Here is a 16,730-nt window from a genome sequence, read left to right as displayed (position 1 = left end):
GCTTGCGTTTTTCATCTCTTTGAGCTCCACCAGGAAGGAGTTCAGGAAGAACACTTGGGGATTCTTGGCCTGGAATATTCATTTCTTGAGCTGCCTGCACTGAAATGACTCTGGTCCCTGGCTCTGGTTCCCCAGAGCCCTCCTGCTGAAGAAACCCAGGCTGAATTGAAGTTTTGAGGAAAATGAACACTCAAAATCAGTGCTAAGCCCTCCTCTAGACCAGTTAAGCTAGCAAGTCAAAGCTGCAGAGAAGAGAGGAGAAGATGTTATATCAATGCAGTCTTTTAAAGCAATCGTTATGAAGACTGCAACAAAGCAGGAAGAGGTTCAGGCTCACAGGGAGTGTTCTGCCTCTGAAATTTACCCCTCTTCTTGACAGCCATGTTTTTACTGTGTGAACTATCTCCCATGCCAGCTGCAAGCTGGTTGGACCAGAGTGGAAAAATGACCCAGGGGACTGATCAGATTCTCTCTCCCTGGACTACAGAATTGAGACTAACTGAGAGAAAAGAGTTGTTTTCTACAGGATCTGGGACATAGAAATGCAGGAACAAGTGGAGGTGGATGGGTGGGTGGAGGGGACACGTTTTTCGCTAAAGAGAAAGCTGGTGTACAGAGATGTTAGATGTAGAGAGAAACAGAGCCAAAAGATGGAGAGCACAGACTACCTGGGATCTCAGCGGCTTCTTATAGCCAGTTCCAGTGCCCTCCTGAGTCTGGCAGTACCTCCTGCCCTTGGAGGTTCTTTTTGTTTGTTTGTTTTTTAAAATTGTCCATACTACAAAGATATACCTTTATGGTTCTTACACTGAATTCTCTTCATTCTGCCTAAGAAAGCTCTGGTGACAATTTCTTCCTGGGAATCAGGGAGTTCTCATTAATCCTTATATTAAAAAGAGAGAAAAGGCAGAAAATGGGAGTGTGCAAACCAGAATCCAGGAGCCCATGGTGATATGAACAAATACATAGATGAGTGGATGAACAGAGAAGCGAAAGCTTTTCCTTACAGAAGAATGCCAACTATTGAAGGGAAGATGGAATTAGAAAACCACCATTGGCAATTATTATACTACTAATTTATTCAGGGAAGAATCAATGAACACTAAAATCAGTGGGTGAAAGTTGGATGATAAACAGGATTTCTATAGGAAATTATCTCCTCACAAGATGTTTATTAATTACAAAGGGGAAAATAGTAACTTTGCAGTGGAAGATCCTGGCAGGTACCATCTTAACCCAGTGATCACAGTTAACACACCTAGTAATGGGGCAAATTGATAGCATGTCTTCTGATATGATATACTAAGAAGGGCACACACGGCTCTTAGGGAATTCCTACCAAAAATGCATACCCACAATCTAATCATGAGCAACAGCAGACAAACCCACATTCTACAAAATAACTGGCTCAAAACTTCAAAACTTGTCAAGGTCACGAAAGATAAAGAAAGATGAAGAAACTGTTCCAGATTGATGGAATTTAATAAGACATGAGAACTAAATGCAAGATGTAATCCTCGACCACAGAAAATACATATTTTTTTCTAGAAAGGATATTATTGAGAAAATTGGTGAAATGAGAATAAGGTAATCATAATACATCAATGTCAGTTTCTCATTTTTGTTAACTGAACAATGGTTATGTAAGAGAATGTCCCCATGTTTTAGGAAATTGTATTAGTCTGTTTTCACACTGCTATAAAGATACTTCCTGAGACTGCGTAATTTATAAACAAAAGAGGCTTAATTGACTCACAGTTTGGCATGGCTGGGGAGGCCTCAGGAAACTTACAATCATGGTGGAAGGTGAAGGGGAAGCAAGGCACATCTTACGTGGTGGCAGGTGAGAGAGAGAGAGAAAGAGAGAGAGGAGGTGCCACACTTTCAAACCATCAGCTCTCCTGAAAACCCACTCACTGTCACAAAAACAGCACGGGGGAAACCACCCCCATGATCCAATCGCCTCCCACGAGGTCCTGCCCTCAACACGTGGGGATTACAATTCGAGATGAGATTGGTGGGGGGATACAGAACCAAACTGCATCAGAAATATACACTGAGGCCGGTTATGATGGCTCACACCTGTAATCTCAGCAATTTGGGAGGCTGAGACAGGTGGATCAACTGAGGCCAGGAGCTCAAGACCAGCCCGGCCAATACGGTGAAACCCCATCTGTACTAAAAATACAAAAATTAACTGGGCATGGTGGCATGCCTCTAATCCCAGCTACTTGGGAGGGTGAGGCACAAGAATTGCTTGAATTCAGGAGGCGGAGGTTGCAGTGAGCCGAGATCATACCACTGCACTCCAGCCTGGGTGATGGAGCAAGAATGTCTCAAAAAAAAAAAAAAAAGAAATGTACACTGAAGTATTTAGGGGTTAAAGTCACATACACAGATGAAGACAACCAAAAATTAATAAATACAAACTTCCAGGCTGGGCGCGGTGGCTCACACCTCTAATCCCAGCACTTTGGGAGGCCAAGGCGGGTGGATCACCTGAGGTCAGGAGTTTGAGACCAGCCTGGCCAACACGGCAAAACTCTGTCTCTACTAAAAATACAAAAGTAAGCCAGGCGTGGTGGTGTGTGCCTGTAATCTCAGCTACTCGAGAAGCTGAGACAGGAGAATCATTTGAACCTGGAAGGCAGAGGTTGCAGTGAGCCAAGATTGCAACATTGCAATCCAGCCTGGGTGACAACAGCGAAACTCCATCTCAAAAAAAAAAAAAAAAAAAAAAAACTTCCCATATTCCCTCCCAGACCACTGTTCTTTTTTCCACCCCAAACATCCCCAGCTCCCTTGAAGAAGATGCCATCACACTCTCCTTTCCTTGCTGCGGTCTCAGCCTGCTAGCCGCCTCTTGGTCACTGATGATGTCAGCTCCTGCCCTTCAGCCTTTCTCTCCATCATTCTTCCACAAATGATCTTAGTCCACCCAACTCCTTCCCTCTCGGCTCCTTGACCACTCATCTCTTTCCCTACGTTACACTTCTGCCACCCACTGTCAAGCCTTAGACCTTGTCATTACCAGTAACTGTGTTGCCTCCGAAGCCTCAGTTTCAAGCATTGCACCTGATCACCACCACCACCTCCTATCTGTCCAGCTCACTTCCTTAAATTGCCTCCCTTCAGCAGCTCCAATCAACGGAGCCTGACAACAATGGTGATGATGAAAATAACAGCACTGCTGCAACACTTACCCCATGCCAGGCACTGTTTAGAACAGTGTTCAAAATTGAACAAGTGTTCGTTCACTTGTTCAATTCTCACAAGAGCCCTAGGAAGTAGCATTATTCTTATCACCATTCTATAGATAGGGAAACTGAGGCACAGAGAGGTCAACTAAGGGGCCCAAATGGATTCAGCTAGTGTGGGTTGAGCTGAGATGTGTACCCAGGCTGCCAGGCTGGGCTCCCCATTTTTGCTCTCTCTCCTTTCTTAACCAGCTCAGATTTTGTGGGCTACTGTTATACTTCCTCCTTTGCAAACAGCCCCATCTCTGATCTCCCTTGGGCTTTGGGCTCACTCTGGGCAGCACCCCAGGCTGGGCAAGCTCAACTCTGCTTCTTCCACACCTGCCTGGAGCAGCTGCACACAGCCCTGGTCACTGATGCACTTTCTACCAACTACAAGCCCTAGGGACCCTGGTGCCAGCCTGCAGTCCTGCTGCACCCTTCCAGTCCTCTCACTCTCTTCCACTCCCACAGATGACCATACCACACTTTCCCTCTCCGCAAACTCCATCCCTCCTTCCCATGCTCACATGAGGCTGATGACGGTGCCTCTTGTTTATCTGAGAAAATACAAGTAATTAGTAAGGAATTTTTTCTTCTCCCTGCAGGAGACTGAACCTGTGGCACCCACCACCAAATCTGCCAGCCTATTCACAGTCCCTGCCATTTCTCTCGTTAAGATGAACTGTCCCTGCATCGGCCTAAAGGTATCAGTGCTCAAAATCCCACTCCTGCTTTCCAACTCAAAGGCTTGACTCTTGCAATTCATCTCTCTTCTGTATCATCAGATTTTTCCTCTCTCTATCGGATTATTGCCCTCCTGCTTCTCCTCCATTTCTCTGTTCCCCTTTATAGCAAAGTCCTTGGCAGGGCTGCCCCTGCATGCTGTCTCCACTTTCTCATCTCCTGCTCTTGACTCAGTCAAGCCAGGCTTTTGCCTTCGTCCTCCTCTAAAACCATGCGTGCCAAGGTCTCCTTGCCAAATCCAATGGCTACTTCTCAGCCCTCATCCTACTTGACCTCTCAGCAGCATTCAACCCACCTGGGGCCCTCTCTTTCCTTGCCTTCCAGGACCTCACCCTCTCCTGGGCTTCCTCCTGCCTCTCCAAGCACAATTCTGTCTTCTTTGCTGGCTCTTACACATGTCCCCCCTCTAAAATGCAGGGTGTTCTAGGACTCAGTCCTCAGACTTCTTCCCATCTCTCTTTATCCTCACTCCTGAGTGATCTCCTTGGGTCTCATGGCTTTAAACACCATCTGTATTGTAACAACTCCCAAATTTATATCCCTAGCCCTAACCTTTCCACTAAGCTTCAGACTTGTACATTTCCATTTAGTGTCTCCACTGGGATGTTTCATACACATCTCTACCCCCCACAACCTTAACCCTAACGCTACCACATTCGACACTGAACTCTGGGTTTTCCCTCCCAGATCTATCCCACCCCAATGTTCCCCATCTCAGTAAATGGCACCAGCAGCCGCTGAGTTGTGCCAGATGAGAACCTTGAAGTCATCTTGACCCTCTCCCACCCCATGTGCAGTCTATCAGCAAATCCTGTCAATTCTGCTATTAAAATACAGTCACGATCCAACCACTTCCCACCACTCTCACAGCTATTGTCCTAGTCTGAGTTTGGATGATGGCAGTCGCTGCCGCTCTGGTCTCCACCTGCTTCCTCTCTTGCCCCTTCAGTCTTTTCTGAACCCAGAAGCCAGGGTGATTATCTTAAAACATAAGTCAGATCATAGCTCTCCTCTGCCCAACACTCCCTAGTTCTCCCTGTATTTCTCAGAGTAAAATCCAAAGTCCTTTGGGATACTGAGGCACAGTAAAGGGGCTTCATGCTTTTTTTTGTAAACATGCATCATCACATGTGATTAATTCAATTACTCCCTCAAAACCCTATGTGGTAGTACTGCTACCCTCATATTACACACGAAGAAACTAAAGCTCTAAGAGGTTAAATTGCCCAGAGTCACACGGGGATTTATGGCAGAGCTGGGATGCAAACCCCAGCCTTTGACTCCAAGTCCAGTGCACTTTCTTCTAAGCCGGGCTGGAACTGTGGGTTCTCGCTTGGGTTCTGCCACTATCTTGCTATGTGATCTTGGGCAGTCCCTTCCCCTCTCCAGGCATCAGCTTTCTCACCTATAAGATGGGAAGGTTGGCTATGTCCTCACTCAGGGTCAGGGTTACAGCAGAGGAGCTGGGAGAGTCATTTGGATTGGCCTCACCTTCACAGCTGCCTTCAAACTCAGACTTTCAACAGGCTCTCCCAGTGAGAGGACATGTGCAGTTATTGACACGCACTGACTGAAAGAAGATGCTGGCTGTACAAACTTGCTGGACCCACTGCTGGTGAGGCTCTGAGAATTAATTACTTTTATACAGCCATAATTATATCATGAATAGCACAATCCTACAGGATTATACTGTAGTAGTTAAAGGCACTGGTTTGTTGTGTTTAAACATTTGCACAGACCACACTTTTGTAACCTCATTTGGGTATCTATCTACCTTCAATCTTTTCTTTTTTTTTTTATTTGAGATGAAGTCTTGCTCTTGCCCCCCAGGCTGCAGTGCAATGGCACAATCTCGGTTCACTGCAACCTCCACCTCCCGGGTTCAAGCGATTCTCTTGCCTCAGCCTCCTGAGTAGCTGGGATTACAGGCGCCTGCCACCATGCCCAGCTAAATTTTGTATTTTTAGTAGAGATGAGGTTCCACCATGTTGACCAGGCTGGTCTTGAACTCCTGACCTCAGGTGATCTGCCCTCCTCGGCCTCCCAAAGTGCTGGGATTACAGGTGTGAGCCACTGTACCCAGCCTGTCTATCTGTCTGTCTGTCTATCTATCTATCTATCTACCTATCCACCTACCTATTTATTTAGAGATGAGGTCTTGCTATGTTGCCCAGGTTGGTCTCTAACTCCTGGGCTCAAGCAATCCTTCCAACTCACACCTCAGCCTTCTGAGTAACTGAGACTACAGGTGCATGCCACCACAACTGGATAATTTAGAAAAAATTACTTTTTAGAGATGAGGATCTTGCTATGATGCCCAGGCTGGTCTCAAACTCCTGGCCTCAAGTGATCTTCCCTCCTCAGCCTCCCAAGTAGCTGGGATTACAGGTTGTCTTTATTTTTCAAAACCCCGGAAACCCCACCAAATGGAGCTTTTGGCCCTTTTCTCCCAGGTCCCTCCTCCCAGCACCGTGACTCACTTTGAAGATAATACTGATGACCATCCTCATGGTGCCAAAAACTGTCAGCTCCACCAGCACCATCACCACCAACTGCGCCAAGTTGACCTTTCCCAGGACAGCACCCACTGAGATCAGCACCGACATAGCACTCATGGTGGCCAGCCGAATACTGGGGGAGAGAGGGACAGCCAGGATGACTGAGAAGGAAGGATGCCTGTCATTCATTCATTCATTCAACAAACACTGTTGGACACCTACTTTCTGTGGGAATAAAAGACAAGATTTCTACCCACCTGGGCGCTGATGCTGCAGAGTGGAGTGACCATCTCTTCTCCCGTTAAGGTGGCCTCTGCACCCTGAGCCATGTGGTCTGGCAGATGACTTAACCACTCTGTGCCTCAGTGCCTTCATCTATGAGGCATTGATCTACACACACTCATCTGACTGAGGATGATCAGGGTGACTGTTCCCTCAGGGGATCTGACAACTGGGATTCTGCCCAGTCTTCTTTTCTGCCGCCATCATTCAGATGCTCAACAGAGGGCGCTCTTCCCCTGCAGGCCTGCCCACATCCAGTCACCCCCATCCTCATCTGGGGCTACTGTCCCTTCTCTCCCTCTCCGTGGCAGTGGAAAGAAACTGGATTTGGAATCAGGACAAGCCTGGCTTCCAGTCCCAGCCTTGCCACTGGAGTGGCTATTTCATCTCACTGAGCCTATTTCTCCTTCTGCAAATTAAGAATGATGGATCAAACATATCCCATGTTGGTGTCCTGGGGATGTGAAGGAGTATTCTTCCTATCGGTGTGTCTAGCACCAAGACTGGCACAAAGAACCAACTCCTGAAAAGACGCTAGCCTTATTAACACTATTACGATTCCTTCCTTCCCTTGACCAATGAGCATGCTCAAGAGGAGAAAATGATTTTTGTCTTGAAGGTACTTATGATCAAAAAAAAAAATGTACTTATGATCCAGACAGGCTACACCATGAGCCTGTCAACTAAGAATATCTGTGATATCACAAGGCTAGTGGGGTTCATTGGAAGGAGAGGGTGATGCTGACTGGACTTATCAGGGAGGACTTCCTGGAGGAAGTGGTACTGAGCTGGACAATCCATGGACATCCAGTCTCCCCTGAGGAGCTTGCTCTGAGACTCCCTCCTCCCTCTGGGAGTTAATGATGATGATGCTACAACCACAGCAACAGTGATGATAATGATTTATTATAAGAGCATTTTGTAAAACAGGCTTGTAACAGCATCACCTCTTTTAAATTTTAACCCTATAAGGCTGGGCGCAGTGGCTCATGCCTGTACTCCCAGCACTTTGGGAGGCCAAGGCAGGCGGATCACTTGAGGCCAGGGGTTCAAGACTGGCCTGGCCAACATGGTGAAACTCTGTCTCAACTAAAAATACAAAAATTACCTGGGCATGGTGGCGCATGCTTGTAATCCCAGCCACTCTTGAGGCTAAGGCACGGGAGTTGCTTGAACCTGGGAGGCAGAGGTTGCAGTGAGCCGAGATCGCACCACTGCACTCCAGCCTGGGTGACAGAGTAAGACTCTGTCTCACAAAAAACAAAAAACAAACAAACAAAAAAATTAACTCTCTATGCGACTCTCTGTAAAATCGTGCTAGCTTACCATTCAGTATCCCCATTTTAGAGAGGGTCACGTAGAGGATTAAAATGGACTTTTTGGAAACAGTCATGCCAGCTGATCACAAATGTGAGGTTCAAATCCAGCTGGCCTAGATCCAAAGCCTGTGCTCTGAAGTCTGGACTCAGCTTCCCCAGTGTTTGCTGCAGACTATGCCCGCTTAAGCTTCAAGGACTTTAGGGGAAGGTCAGAAAAGGGCAAAGGGCATGGGGAAGGAGTCTTACAGGGACCAGGAATTTAGAATAAGGGGTTACTCAATGTTCCAATGTGCCTGGACAGGTTATTCCTTTTAAGTGGGTGTTCATTTCATTGACAAAGGCTTAACTCAGGAGCGTGTGTGCCGGCGGCGGTATTTCATTCCTCAAGGGCCAGTTTGTGCTGGGGAGGTGCTAAGACAGTGATTTGCAGTGGTTAGGAGTGCGCTCTCAGGTCTAGGCTGCCTGGGCTGGAATCTTGACTCAGCCACTTTCTGGCTGTGTGATCCTGGGCACCTTATTTAATCACTCTCTGCCTTGGTGCCTCCATTTATAAGGTGGACCCAATGCCTCTGGAGCCACCATAAGGGCAAAGTGAGTTGATATATGTCAAGCGCAATAAAGGAGTTGGTTATTGCTATTATCTTCTAGGGAGAGTCCTGCAGATTTCAAAATACATTGAAAATATCACATTTTTAAGGCCAGGAATGGTGGCTCACACCTGTAATCTTGGCACTTTGGGAGGCTGAGGTGGGAGGACTGCTTAAGGCCTGGAGTTTGAGACCAGCCTGGGCAACATAGTGAGACTCCATCTCTACAAAAAGCAAAAATAAAAAAAGCTAGGTGTGGTGGTGTGTGCCTGTGGCCTCAGCTACTCAGGAGGCTATAATTCCAGTACTTTTCGGAACCAAGGTAGGCAGATCACTTGAGCCCAGGAGTTTGAAATCAGCCTGAGCAACACAGTGAGATCCTGTCTCTGCAGAAGACAGAAAAATCAGCTAGGCATGGTGGTGTGCACCCATAGTCCCAGCTACTTGGGAGGCTGAGGCAGGAGGATCACCTGAACCCAGTGAGGTTGAGGCTGAGTGAGCCATGATCGTGCCACTTCACTGCAGCCTGGACAACAGAGTGAGACCCTATCTCAAAAACAGTTTTAGGCCAGGCACAGTGGCTCATGCCTGTAATCCCAGTACTTTGGGAGGCCTAGGCAGGTGGATCACTTAGGTCAGGAGTTCGAGACCAACCTGACCCACATGGTGAAACCCCTTCTCTACTAAAAATACAAAAATTAGCCGGGCATGGTAGGGGGCGCCTGTAAAAAAATTTAACTCAGGAGGCTGAGGTGGGAGGATCGCTTGAGCAGCCCACGAGGCAGAGGCTGCAGTGAGCTATGATTGTACCACTGTACTCCAGACTGGGCAACAGAGCAAGACCCTGTCTCTAAAAAAATAAATAAATAAAATTTTAAAACATCCCACTTCAGGGTTCCGTTTATTTTCATTTTTGCTCCAATAGCCATTTGCTAAGTTATTAGTATGTGAGGAAAACAAAGAACAACGTTGAATAAGATAGGCCCCTCCCCTGAAGGGACTCAAAACAGAACCAAATCAGTCTCAAGTGGTACAAGCTGGAGTGTTGCCAAGGGAGAGTACCCTGTCCCCAGGGGCAGGCCTGGGCACCACCCATCAGCACAGCCCTGACGGGAACTGGTCAGGAAGGAGCCAGTTTCAGCAGGGGTCACCCCTAGGGGGATCCAAGCCGTCAGGGGTGGGGCAGGGGAGTTCACTCAGGCTGCAAGTGACTTCTCTCCCTTCTCGTCTTCCTGGATTGAGTCAAGAACAAACAGGTCCCTGTGGACATCAGATGAAGGGAGCAGCCCTAGACTGTGGGGCAGGAGGCTGAAGGCTGGTGTGACCTTAAGCTAAGGCAGCAACACCAAACCAGGGCCACCACTGTTTGAATTCCCCCAGGGTGCCCTTTGTCACTTCCCAGGTGGATGCACTGTGTGTATTCGTGTGTGTGTGTGTGTGTGTGTGTGTGTATTGAATCCCCGTAGGAATTAACTCTAAGACTGTTTTTGTTTTGTTTTGTTTTGTTTTGTTTTTGAGACGGAGCCTCACTCCTTCGCCCAGGCTACAGTGCAATGGCACGATCTCAGCTCACTATAGCCTCCGCCTCCTGGGTTCAAGTGATTTGTCTGCCTCAGCCTCCCAAGTAGCTGGGATTACAGGCGCCTGCCACCATGCCCAGCTAATTTTTGTGTTTTTAGTAGAGACAGGATTTCACCATGTTGTTCAGGTTGGTCTCAAACTCCTGACCTCAGGTAATCTACCTGTCTAGGCCTCCCAAAGTACTAGGATTACAGGCATGAACCACCGCGCCTGGCCTAAAACTGTTTTTGTTTTTTTTTTTTGAGACAGAGTCTCGCTCTGTCGCCCAGGCTGGAGTGCAGTGGCACAATCTCGGCTCACTGCAAACTCCGCCTCCTGGGTTCACACCATTCTCCTGCATCAGCCTCCCGAGTGGCTGGGACTACAGGCGCCCGCCACCACGCCCGGCTAATTTTTTGTATTTTTAGTAGAGACGGGGTTTCTCCGTGTTAGCCAGGATGGTCTCGATCTCCTGACCTCATGATCTGCCCGCTTCGGCATCCCAAAGTGCTGGGATTATAGGCATGAGCCACCGCGCCCGGCCCCTAAAACTGTTTTTTGAGACAGGGTCTCACTCTGTTGTCCAGGCTGGAGTGAAGTGGCACGATCATGGCTCCCTCAGCCTCAACCTCACTGGGTTCAGGTGATCCTCCTGCCTCAGCCTCCCAAGTAGCTGGGACTGTGGGTGCACACCACCACGCCTAGCTAATTTTTCTGTCTTCTGCAGAGACAGGATCTCACTGCATTGCTCAGGCTCTTCTTAAACTTCTGGGCTCAAGTGATCTGCCCACCTTGGCTCCCAAAAGTACTGGGATTACAGGTGTGAACCACCATGCCCAGCCTCTAAACCTTTTAAAAAAGAAAAATATATAGAGTTTTTTTCCCCCAGGGCAAATTGGGGGCTGGCTAGACTGTGTTTCATGTTCTGACCACTCTGGAGCATGTGGAAAAGGTTATAATAAAAAGTTGGAGCCATATCCACCACTTAGCTGTGTGGTCCTAGGCAAGTGCCTTGCCCTCTCTGAGCTTCCACTTCCTTATCTGCATACCAGGTTAGATCCCTACCTGGAAGAGTTAAACAAAATAATATTTGTGGAGTGCTCAGCGCAGTTCCTGGCTCATAGAGAAATGTTTAACAGCAGTGCCCAGAGGTTTAGCAGGGTCTTAGAAGGGGAGGCTGGAATGGCCTTGAGAGGCCTTGAGAGGTCCCCAAGACGCCTAGGATGACATTTACCATCATCTGGGCATCACAGAGATTCAGAGTTGAACAAAACAAAACAATGTTTCAGGAAAAAATTTAGCCTAGTTCCTTCTATTAAGTGCCAATGCCCTTTTAAAATGTGTATAGCTTAATGTGTAACCATCACGTAGGTGAACAGAGAGAACATTTTCTGCACCCCATGAGGTTATTTTGTGTTCCTTCCTAATCAATATCCACCTCCTGCCCAGGTAACCACTATTCTGACTTCTGGCACCATATATTAGCTGTGATGGTTCTTAGCATTTCACACAAATCCATCTAAACAAAGCACAGGTAATTTAATGAAAATAAAGGCATGGCTATTTCTTGTCTAGCAGCATTAGGGGGCTGAAAGTCCTTTCTTTTCAAGAAAATGTCTCTCAGGCCGGACGCGGTGGCTCATGCCTGTAATCCCAGCACTTTGGGAGGCCGAGCTGGGCGGATCACCTGAGGTCAGGAGTTTGAGACCTTATCTCTACTAAAAATACAAAATCAGCCAGGCGTGGTGGCACATGCCTGTAATCCCAGCTACTCAGGAGGCTGAGGCAGGAGAATCGCTTGAACCCAGAAGGCTGAGGTTGTGGTGTGCCAAGATAGCACCATTGCACTCCAGACTGGGCAACAAAAGCGAAACTCCATCTCAAAAAAAAAAAAAATAGAATGTCTCTCTAGGTGTGGCATGTCTATTTCTCTCTGTTTAACTTGTTTCCTTCTTACTTTTTCCATAAACTTATATTGATTATGTAACTTTACAAAATCATAATCGACAATAACAGGAAAGAAAGGATGCAGGAGGAATGTAGGCCTGGACTCCTTGTGATACACAGAGTAGGGCTGTCCAGTAAAATACAGAATGCCCAGTTAAATTTGAATTTTAAACAATGAATACTCTTTTAGTATAAGGATGTCCTAAATATTGCACAGCATTGGTGCTAGACAGAGAGGGGGCAATATCCCAAATCTTCTGGAACCTGTCCTTTCGGGTTCTATTCCCTCTATGACCCAGAAGTGATCCAGCCACCATCCCAATACCTGAACAGGTTGATGACCACCTTCCCAGGAGACAACTGGCTCAGGAAGCCGTCCAGCAGGATTGCCCACTGCACACCAAGCGCCAGCATGAAGAGGTTGAAGGCCACACTGCTCCAGGTGTGTCTCTGCAAATTCGAGGTGAGGAAGCCCAAGCCAAGGGCCGCCATCACAGTCAGATCTTGGCCCACTGCTCGGTGGGGAGATGGCGAGAAGGAGGAGGGGGGAAGCAGACGAGATTTAGGGTGGTGTGAAATTAGAGTCTTACAAAATGGCAGCTGGAAGGGACATGCGAGATCATTTACAAGTATTTGGTCGAGTTACTTTACCTCTTTGAGCCTCAATGTTCTCAACTGAATAATGGGGATAACATACACATGCCGTGTGGGGATAAGGTAAGGATTAGAGGAGCTAAAGCTAATTAAGCACTTAGGGTAGGGCCTGGCCCATAATGAATGCTCAGTAAATGTGGCAATTATTGTATTATTAAACCTAATAATAAGAACAAGTGTAAAGCACACGTGCTTGACGCACATGGACACTCAGTAAAGGTCATTGCTGCTGTTATTGCATATCAGGGCCAACCCCCTGGCTGGGCACATGAGAAAATAAGGCCACAGAAGCCAAGTGACTTGGCCCAGGACACACAGAAAAGAGAGGGCAGAGATAGGCCCAGTGCTCTTGTTCTTGGGAACCACATAATCTTCACAGCAAACCTCCCTCCCTTTGCCGCCTGCTGCGAGGGACCTGGTGAGCTGGCTGGCAGAAAACATCAGGGCCACCTGGGTAGCCCTCACCTTTCCCAGTCTCAGACCCTGAGCAGAGGCTGCTGTGGCAGGTGAGTGGAAGAGACGCACCTGAGGGCAGGGAGGGGCGAGCAAAGCGAAGAGGGTGAGCACTTTGGTTTAATTCCAGTTTTGAAAAAGGGTGAGCAGCTTAGCTCCAGAACAAGACAAACTTGGGTTCAAATCAGGACTCTGGCACCCTCTAACTGTGTGGTCTTGATCTAGTTACTTAACATCTCTGAGCTTTATAACAGCCTACATTTCTTAAGCGTTTACCATGTGCCTACACTGTTTTAATCACTTTACATAGACTATCTTGTTTCGTTCTCACAACCACACTTTGACGTGGGCACTGTTACTGTCACCATTTTACAGATATGAAAACCAAGGCACAGAGGAGTTACGTACCTTGCCCCGGTGGGTAGAGCTAAGATTTTTTTTTTTTTTTTAATTTTGAGATAGTTTCACTCTTGTCACCTAGGCTAGAGTACAGTGGTGAGATCTCGGCTCACTGCAACCTCTGCCTCCTGGGTTCAAGTGATTCTCCTGCCTCAGCCTCCCAAGTAGCTGGGATTACAGGTGCCCGCCACCATGCCCAGCTATTTTTGTATTTTTAATAGAGAAGGGGTTTCACTATGTTGGCCAAGCTGGTCTCGAACTCCTGACCTCAAGTGATCGGTTTCCCAAAGTGATGGGATTACAGACAGGAGCCACAAGGCCCCGCCTACAGCCAAGATTTAAACCTAGATAATCCGCTGGAGCCTGCGCCTTGGACTACCACACCATCTGCCCTCCCTCTTCTTGTTCTTGTCTCTTAAATAGGGGAAATGATCATACCTCCTTCATTAGGTTGCCAGAATCAAATGGTATATGTAATGCAAATAATTGCTCCAAAGTGTAAAAGGTATTTTATCAATAATCACCAACTGTTTTCGCACATGAATAAATGACTGGAGAGGAAGAGATCTTGAAGAATTTTTTTTTTGCGTCATGAATATTGTCTCTAAGTTTGGGAGATGTTTTACTTTTTTAGTTTTAGTGTTGAAATTTTCTGCAACCAGCATGTAGACAATTTTTTTTTTTTCGAGACAGAGTCTCTGTTGCCCAGGTTGGAGTACAGTGGTGCGATCTCGGCTGGCTGCAACCTCCGCCTCCCGGGTTCAAGCGATTCTTGTGCTTCAGCCTCCTGTGCTTCAGGGGGAACCACAGGCGCGCACCACCACGCCTGGCTAATTTTTGTATTTTTAGTAGAGACAGGGTTTCACTATATTGGCCAAGCTGGTCTCGAACTCCTGACCTCATGTAATCCACCCGCCTCTGTCTCCCAAAGTGCCGGGATTACAGGCATGAGCCACCGTGCCCAGCCTAGACAATGTTTTTTAAAAAGGTGGAAGCGGAAGCATAGGCTTTGAGTTCACATAGCGCTGTTCGATCCCAGCTCTATCATTTCCTATTAGATTAAACCTCACTAAATTGCCACCAGTTGACTTTTTTGGACATATAAAAATATCAATTTAGGAGGCTGAGGTGGGCGGATCATGAGGTCAGCAGTTCGAGACTAGCCTGGCCCACGTGGTGAAACCCCGTCTCTACTAAAATTACAAAAAAATTAGCTGGATGTGGTGGCAGGCACCTGTAATCCCAGCTACTCGGGAGGCTGAGGCAGAAGAATCGCTTGAACCCAGGAGGCGGAGGTTGCAGTGAGCCGAGACCGCACCACTGCACTCCAGCCTGGGCGACACAGTGAGACTCCGTCTCTAAATAAATAAATAAATAAATAAAATAAAATATCAATTTATGTGTTTCAACTTCATAGCCCTGTGGTCTTGTAAGTTGCTTACTTTCCTTATTAACTGAATAAGGGTAATTAGACCCACCTCAGAGGTTGCTGGGAAATCCGAAGGAAATAATGTTTAGTACAGTGTCTGGCACATGAAGAACGCTCAATAAATAGTGGCTATTCATCAACATCATCATGACAATCACAACAATAGGAACTCACCTGCCACTGGTCTCCGGCCCTGGTTTTGATAACAATGAGAAGCTCTCATTACTGGAACTCTCCAAAGTCTCAGAAAAAGTCTTTGATTTATAAAGTACATTTAAATTCACTTCCATTGAAACATACACACACCTAGGGTCTGCCAGAGAGGACAAGGGAGGACACTGACATTTCCAAATCAACCTGACACCACCAGGATATAGGAGGCCCCCAAGGACCTCCACGGGACCTGGGAATTTAGGGCGTGGGTGAGAAGTGGGCATTAGGAAGGATTCAACTCTTTGCACTTCTTCTGACAGCAGGGAGGGAGGTGCAGGGAATGTTTCTGTCTCCTGCTTGCATCCTTAGGAATGGGGGTGTGTGGCCAGAGGACATTTTATACAGGGGTTCCTCTTGGGATTACTCAAATTCCCTCAGGAGCCAAGCAGGAAATATGTATATGAAGGTGCAATGCACATGTGGGAGCAGTGAGGCTCGTGTTCAGTTGGAGACTGCATGCCCCACTTAAGATATGCAAATTCAACCTTTTATTAAACACGATTGTTAAAGTGCATCTGCCATTTTGCAGCAATGCTATATGCATAGGGTCCAGACTTATTGAAGATTCCATGAGTAGAGCAATTCTTCCATTTTCTTCTCATTTTACAGAAGGGAACCAGAGAGAGCCTGTGAGGGGCGCCCATGACCGGGCCCAGAGGAGAATTGTACATTCTAAGGAAGACCTTCAGGAAAAGTTTATGAAAGCCCCACAACTTGGAGAAAGAAAATCTAACCTGGTAGTTCAGCAGTGAACTTAACTACCAGGCCCCAAAACATGCCGGCAGCAGAGCCTAGCTCTGAATGCCTGGAACTATGTCCTTGCATAGGCTAGGCTGTCTCTAGCTCTTTTTTCTCACCTCACTAAGCGATCTTAGGCAAGTCCATTACCCTCTTTAGGCCGCAGTTTCCCTGTCTGTAACACATAGGAGTTGGACTTGATACTCCCTAAGGCTTTTACAGCTCTGGAATATTCCAAAGAAGTTAGTGGAAGATGGGGAGAGGAGAGTTGCCTCAATAAGCGCGGAGTTGGGGCCCTAAAGATGAGGAAGTCAGACTAGGTGTGGTGGCTCACACCTGTAATCCCAGCACAATCCCAGCACTTTGGGAGGCCAAGGAGGGAGGATTGCTTGAGCTGAGGAGTTCAAGACCAGCCTAAGCAACATAGCAAGACCTTGTCTCTACAAAAAATACAAAATTAGTTGGGCATGGTGGCAAGTGCCTGTAGTCCCAGCTACTCGGGAGGCTGAGGTGGGAGGATGGTTTGTGCCTAGAAGGTTAAGGCTGCAGTGAGTCGCGATCACACCACTACACTCCAGCAGCCTGGGTGACAGAGGGAGACCCTGTTTCAAAAAAAAAAAAAAAAAAAAAAAGGCCAGGCACAGTGGCTTATGCCTGTAATCCTAGCA

The 16,730-nt window shown here is 47.3% G+C and overlaps 1 protein-coding gene across 1 annotated transcript in view; it reads right to left on the bottom strand.

Moving 5' to 3' along the window:
* RHCE (Rh blood group CcEe antigens) overlaps positions 1-16,730 on the bottom strand; it is a 67,540-nt gene that overhangs the window by 32,824 nt on the left and 17,986 nt on the right. The window contains exons 2-3 of the mRNA XM_054499854.2: positions 12,502-12,688; positions 6,464-6,614 (exon numbers count right to left, since the gene is read on the bottom strand). Coding sequence (XP_054355829.2) covers positions 6,464-6,614; positions 12,502-12,688 — 338 coding nt within the window. The remainder of the gene's footprint in view (positions 1-6,463; positions 6,615-12,501; positions 12,689-16,730) is intronic.

Source organism: Pongo pygmaeus, chromosome 1 (genome assembly GCF_028885625.2).
Source record: "Pongo pygmaeus isolate AG05252 chromosome 1, NHGRI_mPonPyg2-v2.0_pri, whole genome shotgun sequence".
NCBI lineage: Eukaryota > Metazoa > Chordata > Mammalia > Primates > Hominidae > Pongo > Pongo pygmaeus.
The sequence above is the reverse complement of the archived record's forward strand: the minus strand, read 5'-3'. Positions and strand labels throughout refer to the sequence as shown.